At 45.0% G+C, this 19999-nt stretch overlaps 1 protein-coding gene across 1 annotated transcript in view; it reads right to left on the bottom strand.

The window, feature by feature from the left end:
* Window positions 1-19999, bottom strand: part of LOC140386658 (linker for activation of T-cells family member 2-like) — a 142134-nt gene that overhangs the window by 10016 nt on the left and 112119 nt on the right. The window contains exons 5-8 of the mRNA XM_072469185.1: window positions 17701-17743; window positions 16830-16867; window positions 5452-5481; window positions 2014-2044 (exon numbers count right to left, since the gene is read on the bottom strand). Coding sequence (XP_072325286.1) covers window positions 2014-2044; window positions 5452-5481; window positions 16830-16867; window positions 17701-17743 — 142 coding nt within the window. The remainder of the gene's footprint in view (window positions 1-2013; window positions 2045-5451; window positions 5482-16829; window positions 16868-17700; window positions 17744-19999) is intronic.

Genomic DNA, 19999 nt, shown 5'->3' with positions numbered 1-19999 from the left:
TCTTGGCAACTGGGATTCTAGTGTATGCTGACCCAGTGCTATCTCAGTAACTGGGGTCCCAGTGGATGCTGACTCAATGCTGTCTCAGTAACTGGGCTTCCAGTGTATGCTGACCCAGTGCTGTCTCAGTAACTGGGCTTCCAGTGTATGCTGACCCAGTGCTGTCTCAGTAACTAGGACTCCAGTGGATGCTGACCCAGTTCTGCCTTGGTAACTGGGATTCCAGTGTATGCTGACCCAGTGCTGTCTCAGTAACTAGGACTCCAGTGTATGCTGACCCAGTGCTGTCTCAGTAACAGTGATTCTTGTGTGTGCTGTCTCAGTAACTGGGATTCCAGTGTATGCTGACCCAGTGCTGTCTCAGTAACTGTTATTCCAGTGTATCCCAGTCTCAGCAACTGTGATCCCAGTGGATGTTGACTCAATGCTGTCTTGGCAACTGGGATTCCAGTGTATGCTGACCCAGTGCTATCTCAGTAACTGGGGTCCCAGTGGATGCTGACTCCGTGCTGTCTCAGTAACTGGGACTCCAGTGTATGCTGACCCAGTGCTGCCTTGGTAACTGGGATTCCAGTGTATGCTGACCCAGTGCTGTCTCAGTAACTGGGATTCCAGTGTATGCTGTTGCAGTGCTGTCTCAGTAACTGGAATCCCAGTGGGTGCTGATCCAATTCTGTCTCAGTAACTGGGATGCCAGTGGATGCTGATCCAGTTCTGTCTCAGTAATGGGATTCCAGTGTATGCTGACCCAGTGCTGTCTCGGTAACTGGGATTCCAGTGGATGCTGATCCAATTCTGTCTCAGTAACTGGGATTCCAGTGCATGCTGCCCCCGTGCTGTCTCAGTAACTGGAATCCCAGTGGGTGCTGATCCAATTCTGTCTCAGTAACTGGGATTCCAGTGGATGCTGATCCAGTTCTGTCTCAGTAATAGGATTCCAGTGTATGCTGACCCTGTGCTGTCTCGGTAACTGGGATTCCAGTGCATGCTTACCCATTGCTGTCTTGTAACTGTAATTCCAGTGTATTCCAGTCTCAGCAACTGGGATCCCAGTGGGTGCTGACTCAGTGCTGTCTTGGCAACTGGGATTCCAGTGTATGCTGACCCAGTGCAGTCTCAGTAACTGGGGTCCCAGTGGATGCTAACCCAGTGCTGTCTCGCTAACTGGGATCCCAGTGGATGCTGACTCAGTGCTGTCTCAGTAACTGGGGTCCCAGTGGATGCTAACTCAGTGCTGTCCCGCTAACTGAGATCCCAGTGGATGCTGACCCAGTGCTGTCTCGCTAACTGGGATTCCAGTGTATGCTGACCCAGTGCTGTCTCAGTATCGGGGATTCCAGTGTATGCTGGCTCAGGGCTGTCTCAGTATCTGGGATTCCAGTGTAGCTGATCAAGTGCTGTCTCAGTAACAGCGATTCCAGTGTATGCTCACCCAGTTCAACCTCAGTAACGGGGATACCAGTGTATGCTGACTCAGTGATGTCTCTGTAACTGGGATACCAGCGTACACCCAGTTAAATATGCCAGACCGATGTTTCCTCTTGGAAATGCAGATAAACCTCGATGGCCCCACAATCAAGCTCACTATTGAATTTCCTTGACTAGGTTTATGATGATAGCCTGAATTCGCAAGCTACCGAATGCTAATGGCCTTGTCATAGATGTGGGTTGGGAGGTAATTTGTGGCTTTGACAGTGATGGACTCTACACGTTGTGAAAATTTTGCTGGACAGGGGAGAGTGGGTTAATGAGGAATTTAGTGGGGAATCTCCAGCAGAAAGCCAGCATTGACACAATGGGCCAAACGGCCTCCCTATGTGGTGTAACCATTCTATGGTTCTATGAAATTATATCTCTGATCATTAAAATCTTTCCAAGGTCCTCTTCTCTCCCCATTTTGTTTTATATTTTGCAAGTGCCTACTTGGCTGGATTCTATTCTCGAGAGTCCACTGCTACACCTGGAAAAATTCCGACTACAGTTTCTATAAACAGAATGCAAACAGTGACTTACATGTAATTCTGCTCTTGCTCAAGTTTGTTTGCTGGAAAAGAACGGAACTTGTTACTTCATCATAATCGTTTCTACAGGTGACCTCCCACCACCAACAACACCGCAAGAGGCAGGCGGATGCTTAGAAATAAATTAGAACTATCTGAAAAACCTACTAAAACAGAGAACGGCATGACGTGAGGACACAGTACATTAGTGATCAGTCTACGATTCAGAAAAAGAAAACAATTTCTTGGCAAAGTGGTTAGCACTGCTGCCTTACAGCTCCAGGGTCCCGGGTTCAATTCCAGCCTCAGGTGCTTGTGCGGAGTCTGCACGTTCTCCCTGTGTCTGCGTGGGTTTCCTCCGGGTGCTCCGGTTTCCTCCCACAGTCCAAATATGTGCAGGTTTGGTGGATTGGCCATGCTAAATTGTCCCTTTGTTTCCAGAAGGTTCGGTGGGGTTACAGGGATAGGGCAGAGGCATGGGCTTGAGTAGGGTGCTCTTCTCAAGAGCCAGTGCAGACTCGATGGGTCGAATGGCCTCCTACACTATGATTCTATGTCCTTTCCCACCCACTGGGGAAGATAGCGGTAACATCACTGAACTTGTAATCCTGAGGCTCAGGCTAATTAATGCTCTGGGGACACGGGTTCAAATCCCACCATGGCAACTGGTGGAATTTAAATTTGGTGAATATAATCACAAAATTGCCATTCAAAACCCATCATGTTCCTTTAGGAAAGGAAATCTAACTGGCCTACATGTGACTCCAGAGCCGCAGCAATGTGGTTGAGGGATTGGTAACAACTTGCCAGAGTCCTATGTAAGAAAAAGGAATACTCCAGATGTCCCAATGTGTTTTGCAGCCAATTACATACTTCTGAAATGCTGTATCAATGCAGGGAAACACAGCAATCAATTTGCACACAGCAAGGTTCCATAACAGAAGGTACGGTGGCACAGTGATTAGCACTGCTGCCTCACAGCGCCATGGACCTGGGTTCAATTCCAGCCTCTGGTGACAGCGTGGAGTTTGCACATTCTCCCTGTTTCTGCGTGGGTTTCCTCCAGGTGCTCCAGTTTCTTCCCACAGTCCAAAGGTGTACAGGTTAGGTGGATTGGCCATGATAAATTGTGCCTTAGTGTCCAAAAGGTTAGGATGGGGAGGGGGTTCTTTCGGAGGGTCGGTACAGACTCGATGAGCCGAATGGCCTCCTGCACTGTAGCGATTCAATGATCTATTCTATGAAGTATCAGTGAGGTAGATGATCTGTTCTGTGATAATGGTCAAGAAATAAATATTGGCCTGGAGACTCCATTGTGCTTTTACAAATAGAGCCAGACACACCGAGTTGAGGGGTCAGACTGGACCCCAAAAGTGCAGCACCTCTTAGAAATATTAGCCTGGATTTTGCCATAAATAGTAAGAAGGAAGCCCTCAGTCTATATTCCAGCCCACAAATCTCTGACCATCATGGAATGCGCTTCAATATATTCACAAATCTCCTCTGATGCTACTCGGTGAAAATCCAGCAATTCACTGCCTAATAAAAGGGACATTATAACATGTAACATTAAATATGCATCGGTTCCCCTAGATATAAACAAATCTTCAGGCTTTCAAATCTGAGGCTTTCCTCAAACAAATCGTGGGTTCACCTACAGTTAGATAGGGTTTGGTTCACCTGATGGATCAATAAAAAAAGTGGGAGATATTCCAGGAACAGTGGGCTAAAATTCAACTTCAGCGGGGGTACATGATGATAGGGGAAAGGAGGCTGTTGGCGATGACAAGTAGTCTATCACATTCGGGGGAGATGATGTAATGTCACTGGACTGGATCTCCCTCTGCAATCCAGAGCTAACACTCTGGTAATACGAGTTCAAATCCCACCATGGCAACTGGTAGAATTAAAATACAATTCATAAATACATTTTGGCATTGAATGCTAATCTCAGTAATGGTGACAATTAAACTATCATCGATTATTGTAAAAGCCCATCTGGTTCATTAATGTCCTTTAGGGGAGGAGGCATGCTGTCCTTACCCGGTCTTTCCTACACGTTATTCCAGATCCACAGTAATGTGGTTTACTTAACTTTTTGACATGGGCGGCACGGTAGCACAGTGGTTATCATTGTTGCTTCACAGCCCCAGGGCCCTGGGTTCGATTCCCGCTTGGGTCACTGTGCATTGTCTGCACGTTCTCCCCGTGTCTGCATGGGTTTCCTCTGGGTGCTCCGGTTTCCTCCCACAAGTCCCGAAAGGCATGCTGTCAGGTAATTTGGACATTCTGAATTCTCCCTCCGTGTACCCGAACAGGTGCTGGGACTTTTCACAGTAACTTCATTGCAGTGTTAATGTAAGCCTACTTGTGACAATAAAGATTATTATTAACTGCCCTCTAAGGACCTCGCAAGCCAGTCAGTTCAAGACTATTTGGGGATGGGCAACAAATGCTGGCCCAAAAATAATTATTCTCCCATTTATACCTGGCTGTAAATCTCAATTTACAGCTTGGTAAAGTCCTACACTTCTTGATAGGAGAAGGCTGGACTAGGAATCAATCGCAGAATGACCCAATCTATTTCGGGTAGAGTAAAATTGCCCAGTAGATTTGGCTAGATTAAAATACATTTGCATATAATTAAGATTACATCTCTACTCTTGTCCTATTCCCAGTCGTTAAATTTAAAGGATTAACTCTTCCTATATAACATTGATGAGCAACTTGCAGCCCAAGGGCCACATGCGGCCTTGCTGGGTGCAGCCCACGAGACATTTTGTTGACCGTTGCCCACGTGCAGATTGGCCATATTCCGCTGGTTTTCATCTGTGTAGTATTTTTCTTCCGGTATGACTGAAGTGATGCTCACGTAAAGCACGGACAAGTGAAGTGGGGTATGTGCAGATTGCTCACCACATTGACTATGAGAGCCGTGCGCTCCCTGTGTCCAAAGTGTAAAGATTTATTTTGTTTTTACCATTTGAAGTTTTATTAATATGTAAATGATTAAGCATTTTCTATAGCTCGTTATGAAATATTCAGTGTCTATTAAATATATTTAATCTTATTCATGGGGCCATGGTTAATGAACAAGCCCAATCTCCACCTTGTGGCTCACTGTGATGAAGGGGGGGTCACTCATGCAGCCCACTCACTAGCTTAGATTGCCTATCACTGCTCTATAATACAAGTGCTTAGGTACAGCCTGTGTAGTAGTTCTTAAGGTGTAGTTTGACCAGAATTGGATAGTGTTAAAGGTAGGTCTGCCTGCTGTTAAATTGGATCTGACCAGAGCATTACACAGTTCAATCATGAACCTCCCTTTGGCTTTTCTTGGATTTGAAAACAAAGTGATATTATGAAAATTATTGAGTTAAAACTTTAATTCACAGCTACCTGCCTCCACTTACACTGCATTAAAATAACACTCTGGAAATTGTTCACTTACCAATAATTATGTTGCCGTAGCTTGGTACATCTGCAATTAGAAATGAGAAAACATTGGCAGTGGTGAGTCTTAATATTACCTACTGTTCCCTCCATCCCAATTTTCCTTAGTCCCTTTTCGGAAGGAGCATTGATTGCTGCGATCCAGTTCATACATACATAGAAAATAGAAGCAGGAGGAGGCCATTCGGCCCTACGAACTTACTCCGCCATTCATTATGATTATGGCTGATCATCGAGTTCGATACCCCGAACCTGCCTTCACCCCCGATATCCCTTTAGCCCCAAGAGCTATATCTAATTCCTTCTTGAAATTACACAATGTTGGGCGGCGTGATGGTGCAGTGGTTAGCACTGCTGCCTCACGGTGCTGAGGACCCAGGTTCGATCCCAGCCCCGGGTCACTGTCTGTATGGAGTTTGCACATTCTCCTTCTGTCTGGGTGGGTCTCTTTCCCCCGCCCCCCCCCCTCCAAAATTTGCAGGGTAGGTGGATTGGCCACGCTAAATTGCCCCATAATTGAAAAAACTCATTCCAGAGTCCAAGGAATTTTGGAAAATGACCACCAATGGATCTACTATTTCTAAGACCACTTCCTGAAGTATTCTGGGATGAAGAATATCAGGCCCTGGAGATTTATCTGCTTTCAATTCCATTAATTTCCCAAAAACCATTTCTCCACGAATAATAATTTCCTTCAGCTCCTCACTATAACTTGTGTTTCTCAGAACCTCCAGTACATTATTCATGTCTTCCTTTGTGAAGACAGAAGCAAAGTACGAATTTAGTTCCCCAGCCACTTCTTTGTTCCCCGTTATGAATTCCCCCGTTTCTGACTAAGGAGCCTACATTCGTTTTTATCAATCTTTTTCTCTTTACATACCTTTTACAGTCAATTTTTATGTTCCCCGCTAACTTATTTTCATATTGTATTTACCCCTTCAATCCCTTGATCTGCCTTTGCTGAATTAAACTGTTCCCCATCCTCTGGTCTGTTGCTTTTTCTTACTAACTTGTATGCCTCTTTGAATCGAATACTATCTCTAATTTCCCTTGTACGCCATGGTTTGGTCACGGTTCCCTTTCTACTCTTGTGCCAAATAGGAATAAACAACTTTTGGAGTTCACCCATTCGTTCCCTGAATTCCTGCTATTGCTTGTCCACTGTCCTTCCTTTCAGTAATGTTTCCGCTCTGAGACATCCTTGACCCGAGCACCAGGGAGGGAACACACCATCCTGGAGTCTTGTTTGTGGCCACAGAAACAACTATCTATTCCCCTTACAATAGGATCCCCTATAACTATTACATTCCCACACTTTTTACTCCCCTCCGCAGCAGAACCAACCCTAGTGCAACAAATTTGGTTGTTGCTGCTTTCCCCTGAGCGGTCATTCCCCTCAACAGTATCCAAAGTGGTATATCTTTTGCTATGGAATGGCCACAGGAGATTCTGCACTACTTGCCTAGCTCTTTACTCTGCCTGGTGGTCAGCCATTCCCTGCCTGCCTGAGAAGTCTAAGCCTGCAGTGTGACCACCTCTTCATATGTGCTACCCACGATACTTTCCGCCTTGGGCAACAATTGCTATCCACTACCTGCTGCAAGTTTTCTTTTTTAACATGTGAGTACAGGTTACCAGCATTGGCAGGGGGCTTAGACCATAAGACCATAAGACAGAGGAGCAGAATTAGGCCACTTGGTCCATCGAGTCTGCTCCACCATTCAATCATGGCTGATATTTTCTCATCCCCATTCTCCTGCCTTCTCCCCATAACCCCTGATCTCCTTATTAATCAAGAACCTATCTATCTCTGTCTTAAAGACAGTGAATTGGCCTCCACAGCCTTCTGCAGCAAAGAGTTCCACAGATTCACCACCCTCTGGCTGAAGAAACTCCTCCTCATCTCTGTTTTAAAGGATCATCCCTTTAACATGAGATGGTGCCCTTTGGTTCTAATTTTTCCTACAAGTGGAAACATCCTCTCCATGTCCACTCTATCTAGGCCTCGCAGTATCTTGCACATCTCAATAAGATCCCCTCTCATCCTTCTAAACTCCAACGAGTACAGATCCAGAGTCCTCAAACGTTCCTCATATGACAAGTTCTTCATTCCAGGAATCATTCTTGTGAACCTCCTCTGGACCCTTTCCAAGGCCAGCACATCCTTCCTTAGATATGGGGCCCAAAACTGCTCACAATACTCAATGGGGTCTGACCAGAGCCTTAAACAGCCTCTGAAGTACATCCCTGGTCTTGTATTCTAGCCCTCTCGACATGAATACTAACGTTGCATTTGCCTTCTTAACTGCTGACTGAACCTGCACATTAACCTTAAGAGAATCATGAACAAGGACTCCCAAGTCCCTTTGTGCTTCTGCTTTCTGAAGCATTTCCCCACTTAGAAAATAGTCTATGCCTAGATTCCTCCTTCCAAAGTGCATAACCTCACGCTTTTCCACGTTGTATTTCATTTGCCATTTCATTGCCCACTCTCCTAGCTTGTCCAAGTCCTTCTGCAGCCCCCTTGCTTCCTCAATACTACCTGTCCCTCTACAGATCTTTGTATCATCTGCAAACCTAGCAACAGTGCCTTCAGTACCTTCTTCCCCATCATTAATGTATATTGTAAAAAGTTGTGGTCCCAGCACAGACCCCTGAGGCACACCACTAGTCACCAGCTGCCATCCTGAAAAAGACCCCTTTATCCCCACTCTTTGCCTTCTGTCAGTCAGCCAATCCTCTATCCATGCCAGGATCTTTCCCTTAACACCATAAGCTCTTAACTTATTTAACAGTCTCCTATGCGGCACCTTGTCAAAGGCCTTCTGGAAATCTAAATAAATCACGTCCAGTGGTTCTCCTTTGTCTAACTTGCTTGTTACCTCCTCGAAGAACTCTTAACAGATTTGTCAGACACGACCTCCCTTTGACAAAGCCGTGCTGACTCAGTCCTATTTTACCATGCACTTCCAAGTGCTTTGTGATCTTATCTTTAATAACAGACTCTAAAATCTTCCCAATGACCGAAGTCAGGCTAATCGGCTTATAATTTCCTGTCTCTTGCCTCCCTCCTTTCTTAATCAGGGTGTTACATTAGCCACCTTCCAGTCCTCTGGGATCCTTCCTTCCTCCAGTGATTCCTGAAAGATCATCACTAATGCCTCCACAATTTCCTCAGCTATCTCTTTTAGGACCCTGGGGTGTAGTCCATCCGGTCCAAGTGACTTATCCACCTTCAGACCTTTCAGTTTCCCCAGAACCTTCTCCTTAGTAATGGTCACTGCACTCACCTCTGCCCCTGGTTCTCCTGGAGCTCGGGCATCCCACTGGTGTCTTCCACCGTGAAGACTGATGCAAAGTAACTATTCAGTTCGTCTGCCATTTCTTTGTTTCCTATTATTACTTCTTCAGCCACATTTTCTAGTGGTCCAATGTCTATTTTTGCCTCTCTCTTACCTTTTATATATTGAAAAAAACTCTTCCTATCTTCCCTTATGGTGCAAAACATCACCGCAAGACAAACACTCCTCACCTCTAGCAGAGTGGCAATTCTGAATACATCTTAAAGGAGCTATACAAAAGATGGTGTAACGGTGTACTGGGAGTGTGCTGTTTCCCGATAGAAATATTGTAATGGGAGGAGGGCAGTCTTCCCCTCGAGTCTATTCAATGAGATCATGGCTAATGTGCCACCTAACTCCATCTATCCGTCATTTCCCCATTTCCTTTATATCTTTGGTTAACATAAATCGATCCATCTCAGTTTTAAAATTAGTAAATGCCCTAGCTTCAATTGTCATTTGCAAAGAGAATTTAAACTTACGCCATCCTTTGTAGAAGTGCTTCCAAACTTCACCCCTGAACGATATGGCTCTAATTTTAATACTAGGTTCTCTAGGTCTAAACTCCTCACTCAAGTGGATAGAGCCGTAAAGAAGGCTTATAGTGTGTTAGCGTTTATTAACAGGGGGCTTGAGTTTAAGAGCCGCGGGGTTATGCTACAACTGTGCATGACCCTGGTGGGACCACATTTGGAGTATTGTGTGCAGTTCTGGTCGCCTCGTTATATGAGGGATGTGGAAGCATTGGAAAGGGTGCAAAGGAGATTTACCAGGATGCTGCCTGGTTTGCGGGATAGGTCTTATGAGGAAAGGTTGAGGGAGCTAGGGCTTTTCTCTTTGGAGCGGAAGAGGATGAGAGGTGACTTAATAGAGGTTTATAAGATAATGAGGGGGATAGATAGAGTGGACGTTCAGAGGCTATTTCCTCGGGTGGATGTAGCTGTTACAAGGGGGCATAACTATAAGATTCAGGGTGGGAGATATAGGAGGGATGTTGAGGTAGGTCCTTTACTCAGAGAGTGGTTAGGGTGTGAAATGAACTTCCTGCTGTGATAGTGGAGTCGGACACTTTAGGAACTTTCAAGCGGTTATTGGATAGGCACATGGAGCACACCAGAATGACAGGGAATGGGATAGCTTGATCTTGCTTTCGGACAATGCTCGGCACAACATCGATGGCCGAATGGCCTGTTCTGTAATGTTATATGTTCAACCAGGGGAAATTTGTCTCCCCTTTCATATTTGTTCTCGCTTAATACCTTGAAAAGTTCAATCAAATTACCCCTTAACCTTCTAAACTCCAGGGAATACAACCCTAGTTTCTGCAACTTCTCCAGGAAGTCCAGGTATTACTTTGATAAATCTATGTTGTATTCTCCACAAGGCCAGTCCTGAAGGTATGGTGCCCTAAACTGCTCACAGTTCTCCAGGTGTGGTCTATCCAAGGCTTTGTATTGTTATAACATGACTTCTACCTCCCAGTATTTTAGTCCTCTAGACATAAGGGTCAGCATTCTTTTTGATCATTTTCTGAACCCTTCCATGACACTTTAATGATCTATGTACATGGATCCCAAAATCTGTTTCTAACTTTGCACCAGTTAGAAAGTACCCTGGTCTATCCTGTATAAACCCCAAATTGTCCATGTTGAACTCACGTGCCACAGTTTTGCCCATTCACTTATTCTATTAATATTTGTAAATTTATGTTTCCATCTACGTGGCTTGCAGTGCCACCTATCTTGGTGTCATTGGAAAACCTGAACTTGTCTTTATATCCCATCATCTAAGTCGTCAATAAATACAGAGATAGTTGAGGGCTCAGCATAAGAACTAGGTGCAGGAGTAGGCCATCTGGCCCCTCGAGCCTGCTCCACCATTCAATGAGATCATGGCTGATCTTTTGTGGACTCAGCTCCACTTTCCGGCCCGAACACCATAACCCTTAATCCCTTTATTCTTCAAAAAACTATCTATCTTTATCTTAAAAACAGTTAATGAAGGAGCCTCTACTGCTTCACTGGGCAAGGAATTCCATAGATTCACAACCCTTTGGGTGAAGAGGTTCCTCCTAAACGCAGTCCTAAATCTACTTCCCCTTATTTTGAGGCTATGCCCCCTAGTTCTGCTTTCACCCGCCAGTGGAAACAACCTGCCCGCATCTATCCTATCTATTCCCTTCATAATCTTATATGTTTCTATAAGATACCCCCTCATCCTTCTAAATTCCAACGAGTACAGTCCCAGTCTACTCAACCTCTCCTCGTAATCCAACCCCTTCAGCTCTGGGATTAACCTAGTGAATCTCCTCTGCACACCCTCCAGTGCCAGTACGTCCTTTCTCAAGTAAGGAGACCAAAACTGAACACAATACTCCAGGTGTGGCCTCACTAACACCTTATACAATTGCAGCAGAACCCCCCTAGTCTTAAACTCCATCCCTCTAGCAATGAAGGACAAAATTCCATTTGCCTTCTTAATCACCTGTTGCACCTGAAAACCAACTTTTTGCGACTCATGCACTAGCACACCCAGGTCTCTCTGCACAGCAGCATGTTTTAATATTTTATCATTTAAATAATAATCCCTTTTGCTGTTATTCCTACCAAAATGGATAACCTCACATTTGTCAACATTGTATTCCATCTGCCAGACCCTAGCCCATTCACTTAGCCTATCCAAATCCCTCTGCAGACTTCCAGTATCCTCTGCACTTTTTGCTTTACCACTTATCTTAGTGTCGTCTGCAAACTTGGACACATTGCCCTTGGTCCCCAACTCCAAATCATCTCTGTAAATTGTGAACAGTTGTGGGCCCAACACTGATCCCTGAGGGACACCACTAGCTACTGATTGCCAACCAGAGAAACACCCATTAATCCCCACTCTTTGCTTTCTATTAATTAACCAATCCTCTATCCATGCTACTACTTTCCCCTTAATGCCATGCATCTTTATCTTATGCAACAACCTTTTGTGTGGCACCTTGTCAAAGGCTTTCCAGATATACCACATCCATTGGCTCCCCGTTATCTACCGCACTGTTAATGTCCTCAAAAAATTCCACTAAATTAGTTAGGCACGACCTGCCCTTTATGAACCCATGCTGCGTCTGTCCATTGGGACAATTTCCATCCAGATGCCTCGCTATTTCTTCCTTGATGATAGATTCCAGCATCTTCCCTACTACCGAAGTTAAGCTCACTGGCCTATAATTACCCGCTTTCTGCCTACCTCCTTTTTTAAACAGTGGTATCACGTTTGCTAATTTCCAATCCGCCGGGACCACCCCAGAGTCTAGTGAATTTTGGTAAATTATCACTAGTGCATTTGCAATTTCCCTAGCCATCTCTTTTAGCACTCTGGGATGCATTCCATCAGGTCCAGGAGACTTGTCTACCTTTAGCCCCATTAGCTTGCCCATCACTACCTCCTTGGTGATAACAATCCTCTCAAGGTCCTCACCTGTCATAGCCTCATTTCCATCAGTCACTGGCATGTTATTTGTGTCTTCCACTGTGAAGACCGACCCAAAAAACCTGTTCAGTTCCTCAGCCATTTCCTCATCTCCCATTATTAAATCTCCCTTCTCATCCTCTAAAGGACCAATATTTACCTTAGCCACTCTTTTTTGCTTTATGTATTTGTAGAAACCTTTACTATCTGTTTTTATATTCTGAGCAAGTTTACTCTCATAATCTATTTTACTCTTCTTTATAGCTTTTTTAGTAGCTTTCTGTTGCTCACTATAGATTTCCCAGTCCTCTAGCCTCCCACTAATCTTTGCTACTTTGTATGTTTTTTCCTTCAATTTGATACTCTCCCTTATTTCCTTAGATATCCATGGTCGATTTTCCCTCTTTTTACCGTCCTTCCTTTTTGTTGGTATAAACCTTTGCTGAGCACTGTGAAAAATCACTTGGAAGGTTCTCCACTGTTCCTCAGCTGTTTCACCATAAAGTCTTTGCTCCCAGTCTACCTTAACTAGTTCTTCTCTCATCCCATTGTAATCTCCTTTGTTTAAGCACAAAACACTAGTGCTTGATTTTACCTTCTCACCCTCCATCTGTATTTTAAATTCCACCATATTGTGATCGCTCCTTCCGAGAGGATCCCTAACTATGAGATCCTGAATCAATCCTGTCTCATTACACAGGACTAGATCTAGGACCGCTTGTTCCCTCGTAGGTTCCATTACATACTGTTCTAGGAAACTATCGCGGATACATTCTATAAACTCCTCCTCAAGGCTGCCTTGACCGACCTGGTTAAACCAATCAACATGTAGATTAAAATCCCCCATGATAACTGCTGTACCATTTCTACATGCATCTGTTATTTCTTTGTTTATTGCCTGCCCCACCATAATGTTACTATTTGGTGGCCTATAGATTACTCTTATCAGTGACTTTTTCGCCTTACTATTCCTGATTTCCACCCAAATGGATTCAACCTTATCCTCCATAGCACCGATGTCATCCCTTACTGTTGCCCGGATGTCATCCTTAAATAACAGAGCTACACCACCTCCCTTACCATCCACTCTGTCCTTCCGAAAAGTTTGATACCCTCGGATATTTAACTCCCAGTCGTGACCATCCTTTAACCATGTTTCAGTAATGGCCACTAAATCATAGTCATTCACGATGATTTGCGCCATCAACTCATTTACCTTATTCCGAATACTACGAGCGTTCAGGTAAAGTACACTTATGTTGGCTTTTTTACCTCTGTTCTTAATCTTAACACCTCGATCAGTAACCTCTCCTAAGTTATATTTCCTCTTAACCTTTCTCCTAATTTTCCTTGTCGTCGAACCCATATCTTCCTGTAACAACCTGCCGCGTCGCTTACCATTAATGGTTTCACTTCCCGTTTTATTTCTTTTAGTATTCCTGGTCCTATTCACTGAGCTCCCCTCAGTCACTGTACCTTGTACTGTTGCCCTTTTTGATTTTTGACTATGGCTTCTCTGCCTTACACTTTCCCCCTTACTGCCTTTTATTTCTGTCCCTGTTTTACTACCTTCCAACGTCCTGCATCGGTTCCCATCCCCCTGCCACATTAGTTTAAACTCTCCCCAACAGCTCGAGCAAACACCACCCCTAGGACATCGGTTCCAGTCCTGCCCAGGTGCAGGCCGTCCGGTTTGTACTGGTCCCACCTCCCCCAGAACCGGTTCCAATGTCCCAGGAATTTGAATCCCTCCCTCTTGCACCATCTCTCGAGCCACGTATTCATCCTCTCTATCCTGACATTCCTACTCTGACTAGCTCGTGGCACTGGTAGCAATCTTGAGATTACTACCTTTGAGGTCCTACTTTTTAGTTTAACTCCTAGCTCCCTAAATTCAGCTTGTAGGACCTCGTCCCGTTTTTTACCTATATCGTTGGTGCCTATGTGCACCACGACAGCTGGCTGTTCACCCCCCCCCCCCCCCCCCCCCAGAATGTCCTGCAGCCGCTCCGAGACATCCTTGACCCTTGCACCAGGGAGGCAACATACCATCCTGGAGTCTCGATTGCGTCCGCAGAACCGCCTGCCTATTCCCCTTACAATTGAGTCCCCTATCACTATAGCCCTGCCATTCTTCTTCCTGCCCAGCTGTGCAGCAGAGCCAGCCACGGTGCCATGAACCTGGCTGCTGCTGCCTTCCCCTGGTGAGCCATCTCCCTCAACAGTATCCAAAGCGGTATATCTGTTTTGCAGGGAGATGACCGCAGAGGACACCTGCACTGACTTCCTACTCTTGCTCTGTCTTTTGGTCACCCATTTACTATCTCCCTCAGTACCTTTCACCTGCGGTGTGACCAACTCGCTAAACGTGCTATCCACGATGTCCTCAGCATCGCGGATGCTCCAAAGTGAGTCCATCCGCAGCTCCAGAGCCGTCAAGCGGTCTAACAGGAGCTGCAACTGGACACACTTCTTGCACGTGAAGGAGCCAGGGACAGTGGACGTGTCCCTGAGCTCCCACATCGCACACGAGGAGCATGACACGGGTCTGAGATCTCCTGCCATGTCTTAAACCTTTGGTTAACTTCAACAACTACAATTTCAACAAAAAAACAACAAAGAAAAAATAAATAAATATACAAATGAAAAGAAACAGAAACACTACTTACCAGTCACAAAAAGCACTTCCTCCCCACCCAGCTTCGAATTCCCACCTTTGCGGAACACCACTAATCTAATTCTGTGCATAAGAATACCGGCCCATTATCCATACTCTCTGTTTCCTGCCACTCAGTCAATTTCCTAACCAGGCCAACAATTTTCAATTCCATGAACTTTAGATAATAGTTTCCTATGAGGTACCTTATTAAATGCTTTCTGGAAGGTCATATAATTTCTGTCCAACACTTTAGTCACCCCCTCAAATACATAGGGGCTGGTTTAGCACACTGGGCTAAATCGCTGGCTTTTAAAGCAGACCAAGCCAGGCCAGCAGCACAGTTCAATTCCCATACCAGCCTCCTCGAACAGGCGCCGGAATGTGGCGACTAGGGGCTTTTCACAGTAACTTAATTGAAGCCTACTTGTGACAATAAGCGATTTTCATTTCATTTCATTTCATTCAATCAGGTTCAACAGGCACAACCTACTTTACACAAATCTAAACTGGCTCTCTCTGAGCAACTGAAAATTTTCAAGTGTTCAGTCATCCTATCCTTAATCATAGACTCTAGTAATCCCCTAGATTCTCTCTCACTCACTTTCACAAAATGAGGCGCTATGTGGAAATTTCCAATCTTAAGGAACGGCTCCCAAATCTGGAGAACTTGGGCTGGATTCTCCCGTTCCCCAGCTGCATGTTTTTCAGCGGTGCGTGATTCACTGGCGGTGGGATGCTCTGTTCCGGCCCAGCATTGAAACCAGCTGGGAAAGCACAGTAGCATAGTGGTTAGCACAATTGCTTCTCAGCTCCAGGGTCCCAGGTTCGATCCCAGGCTTGGGTCACTATCTGTGCAGAATCTGCACATTCTCCCCGTGTATGCGTGGGTTTCCTCCGGGTGCTCCGGTTTCCTCCCACAGTCCAAAGATGTGCTGGTTAGGTGGATTGGCCATGCTAAATTGCCCTTAGTGTCCAAAATTGCCCTTAGTGTTGGGTGGGGTTACTGGGTTATGGAGATAGGGTGGAGGTGTGGTCTTGGATCGGGTGCTCTTTCAAAGAGCCGGTGCAGACTCGATGGGCCGAATGGCCTCCTTCTGGACTGTAAATTCTATGAACATTTCAGAAACTGTGCGCTGCCGTAGAGAATAGAGAATCCCGAAAGCTGGAGAATTTGGGCCTTTATTTAAAAAAAGTGACATGCCTCGTCTGACACTACTGTTGGGTTATTAACATGGCAGCTCCACATGAAGAGGCAGGGAAAGTATGGGTGGCACAGACCGAGTAAGAAATACAGAAAAAAGGCAACAGAGGACAGACTTACAAAAAGGAAATGAGCATGAGCAATAAAACCAATGACAAAGGGATACCAGAGTAAAAGGGAAAGTAGGTTATTAATAGAAACTGTAAGAAAGCAGGACAGAAAGAAGTGAAGACAGAACAAGAACATATAGTGCAGAAGGAGGCCATTCGGCCCATCGAGTCTGCACCGACCCAGTTAAGCCCTCACTTCCACCCTATCCCCGTAACCCAATAACCCCTCCTAACCTTTTTGGTCACTAAAGGTAATTTATCATGTCCAATCCACCTAACAGAGTGGGTGTGAAGAAGTGAAGACAGAGTGGGTGTGACAGCAAAATAATTAAAGGGCACAAGCAGAGCCAGAGGATTAAATTTTCCAGTCCCGTGCACATTGGAGGTCACTACGGGTGAAATTCCCACCCAACGTCAACGGACCATAGGCTGGTTCATTAATTTTTCCATCCCACCCGCGAAGATCCCCACAAGACCCAACAAATCCCACCTCGAGAGACGATTGGAATTTTTTTTGCCTGGGAAAAATAGGGCAGATGATATACGAGTAGGTAAATATTTAACAGAGATTGTCCCTGGGAAGGGATTTTGAATCTGTTTCATACAAACCTTGGAAAACTTGTAAATCATTTGAGGCGGCCACATTCCTGAAAGAGGTTAGAAGCATGCTATTAAAGATTAATAACTTACTTCTAGCACTTAGCAAATCAAAGATAAACCAAGCCGCTCACATCAATCTCACACACGCACATAATGTATTCTATGTCAGCACCTTGAAAGGTTGCAGCTAGGACAGATGGTGAAATCTGAATTTTAAAAACATCTGGAATCAAAAGTCTAATGATGGCCATGTCGATTGTCGTAAAAACACATTTGGTTCACTAATGCCATACAGGGAAGGAAATCGGCCATCCTTACCTGGTCTAGCCTACATGTCACTCCAGACCCGCAGCAAAGTGGTTGATTCTTTAATGCCCTCTGAAATGGCCGAGCGAGACACCTAGTCCAAGAGGAATTAGGGATGGGCAACAAATGCTGGCTCAGCCAGCGACACCAACATCCCATGAATTAATTTTTTAAAACCCATGAAGCAGTCTTTGTCATCTTTAGTATATTATCAGTAAGTTTTTAATTAACATTTAACTCAATAGAGGGTACCAAAATGGTCTTTACCTTTCACTGTCCATCTCTAAACTGACCCTAATTCTGGGTCATGTTCTGGGCCTTCTTACATCATTATGTGGGGAGTATTGTAATTGGTCCCACATTTAACCTTTCAGATACCAGACCCTACTACAAAATGCACGCACACCAAACACGTGCACAGACATGCCAAACCCATGCGCACACACACCAAACCCATGCTCGCACACATACCAAACATGCGCACGCACACACTTTTGCATCTGGTCAACTCAGAGGAAAATTGAGTTTTTAAAAAAATATATTGTTTGATCATATTTTGCACTACATTTCTTACTCAGTCTTTGGTTCTGGCCTTGGTGTTTGTTCTGGTCGAGATACTGAAAAAAAGTTTGGACAACATTATACTCAGTGAAAATTAAAATTAATACCAATTGAATTAATTTGTGTGTGTGACAATACTAATTTAGTCTGATATATCAAGCAGTTTTCCACCAAGCTACATGAACGTGTCTGGGCCCAAATGTACTCCCACCCCCACCACCCCCCACTAAAACTTAAGCTTACCACATTTAACTTAGTATCAAAGTACATGTTTATCTCACTATTGTATCTTTCTCTCTGTTCTATCTTGGTGAGCAAAAACATCATCTTATGATGTTTGCTACCTGTAACAATACCTTAATGTTTAAATGTTCGTCACAGAGGAGAAATATTTATTGAACTGTAAAGGGACAAGGAACTTGCATTGCACTCATCCTGACTCAAGTTCAGACAATGAACGCAATAATAATCTTTATTGTCACAAGTAGGCTTACATTAACACTGCAGTGAAGTTACTGTGAAAATCCCCTAGTCGCCTTGGGAGCAGAGGTAGTCCATTCAGCCCCTTCAGCCTGCTCCGGCAATCTGTGCAATCATGGCTGATCTTCGTCCTCAACTCCACTTTCCTGGCCTTCTCCCCAAATCCCTTGATTTCCTGAGATCCCCAAGGTCTGTCCACATTAGCCTTAAATATATTCAACAATAGAGTTTCCACAACCCTCTGGTGTAGAGAATTCCAAAGGGTATTCAGGTGTCAGGTTGGCACTGCCGTGGAGTGGGTGGCCTCATCAGGTGGAGGTGGTGTGAGGAGGTGTTCTCGGGTGCCTCCCTGAGGTTGGGAGGGAGAGGAGTGTTTGAACACTGAGGGGGTGGTGGGGGGGGAGAAAAAGATCAGGTCTGCCAGAAAAAATGGTGCCCCGATCTGCGAGGAGCCTTTACTGCTGACGAGCTTCTCTAAAGGCGGCCTCGGCAGAGAGAAATCCCTGAGGCCCAAAAAAACTGGGTACTTCTTGGCGCTGTAGCCGCTGAGAAACACCCCGTTAAATGTGCCCGAGCTAGACATAGATTTTTGTTTACGGTTAAATAAGACTCAGCTTAGTAAGATGATGTAGTTAATGGGAGAAGCCAAGGCTGAAGCAGTCAGGTGTTCAATTTAGATTGGGATGTGGACAGACATCCCATTAGATTGGGATGTGAAAACAGCGAGTTTTGATCTGTGTGTGAACAGGAGCAGTTTCTCTCAAAACAGCGAGTTAAAGATTTGAAGAGGACAGGAGCAGTTTCAAAAAAGCTGGCAGGTTAAACAGTAGTTTGAAGAATCTGCAAGGTTCCTGAAGAATCTCTCTTTCTCAAAGCTGGGTATTAAGCAAGTTTTCCTTGGTCTGCTAACTGTATTAAAAAGTGGATTTTGACTAGAGATGGGTGTTTCCTGAGTGGAGATAAATATAGCAGTTAGGAGTTATTGTTTCACTGGACTGTTGAGCATTGTTTAACTGGTAATTGTAAGCTATTATCTTTAAGATATTAAATTTAGTAATACTGTGTTAATGATAAAGTTTGTTTCAATATACCATATCCCTATTTGTGTGTAGAATCACTCCTTGAGAAAGTATTCTTTCCTCACAATCTTGCAAATTAAATTAAATATTGGGGTTTCTGTCCAGTAACTTAGCAACTGTTGGGGTCTGGTCCAGGATCATAATAGAATCTTATAAATTTCAATGAGATAATGGGCGGGATTCTCCGGTCCCCCAGCCATGTGTTCCTTGGTGGTGCATCCTTGCGGGCAGCGGAATTCTCTGTTCATGCCACTGGCCAATGGGATTTCCCACTGTGGCCACCGCACACCGCCGAGAAACCCGCTGGCGTGGGTGTGCTGCCAGTGGAACGGTGTGCTGCCGGTGGAACGGAGTATCCCGCTGGCAGAGAATTCACCCCCATCTCTCATTCTTCTAAACCTCATAGGACACAGGCCCAGTTTACGCATCCTCTTATCATAAGCCAACCCTCTCAGAACAGGAAGCAAACGAGTGAACCTTTGCTTCTAATGCAAATACGTTGTGCCCTAAATTAGGTGCCAAAAAAAAAAAATCATCTTGGGGCGGCGCAGTGGTCAACACTACTGCCTAGGGCAGCACGGTGGCACAGTGGATAGCATTGCTGCCTCACGGTGCCGAGGTCCCAGGTTCGATCCGGGCTCTGGGTCACTGTCCATGTGGAGTTTTCACATTCTACCCCTGTTTTGCGTGGGTTTTGCCCCCACAACCCAAAAGATGTGCAGGGAAGGTGGATTGGCCACGATAAATTGCCCT

Source organism: Scyliorhinus torazame, chromosome 12 (genome assembly GCF_047496885.1).
Source record: "Scyliorhinus torazame isolate Kashiwa2021f chromosome 12, sScyTor2.1, whole genome shotgun sequence".
Classification (NCBI taxonomy): Eukaryota; Metazoa; Chordata; class Chondrichthyes; order Carcharhiniformes; family Scyliorhinidae; genus Scyliorhinus; species Scyliorhinus torazame.
This window is presented reverse-complemented; position numbering and strand designations above follow the sequence as displayed.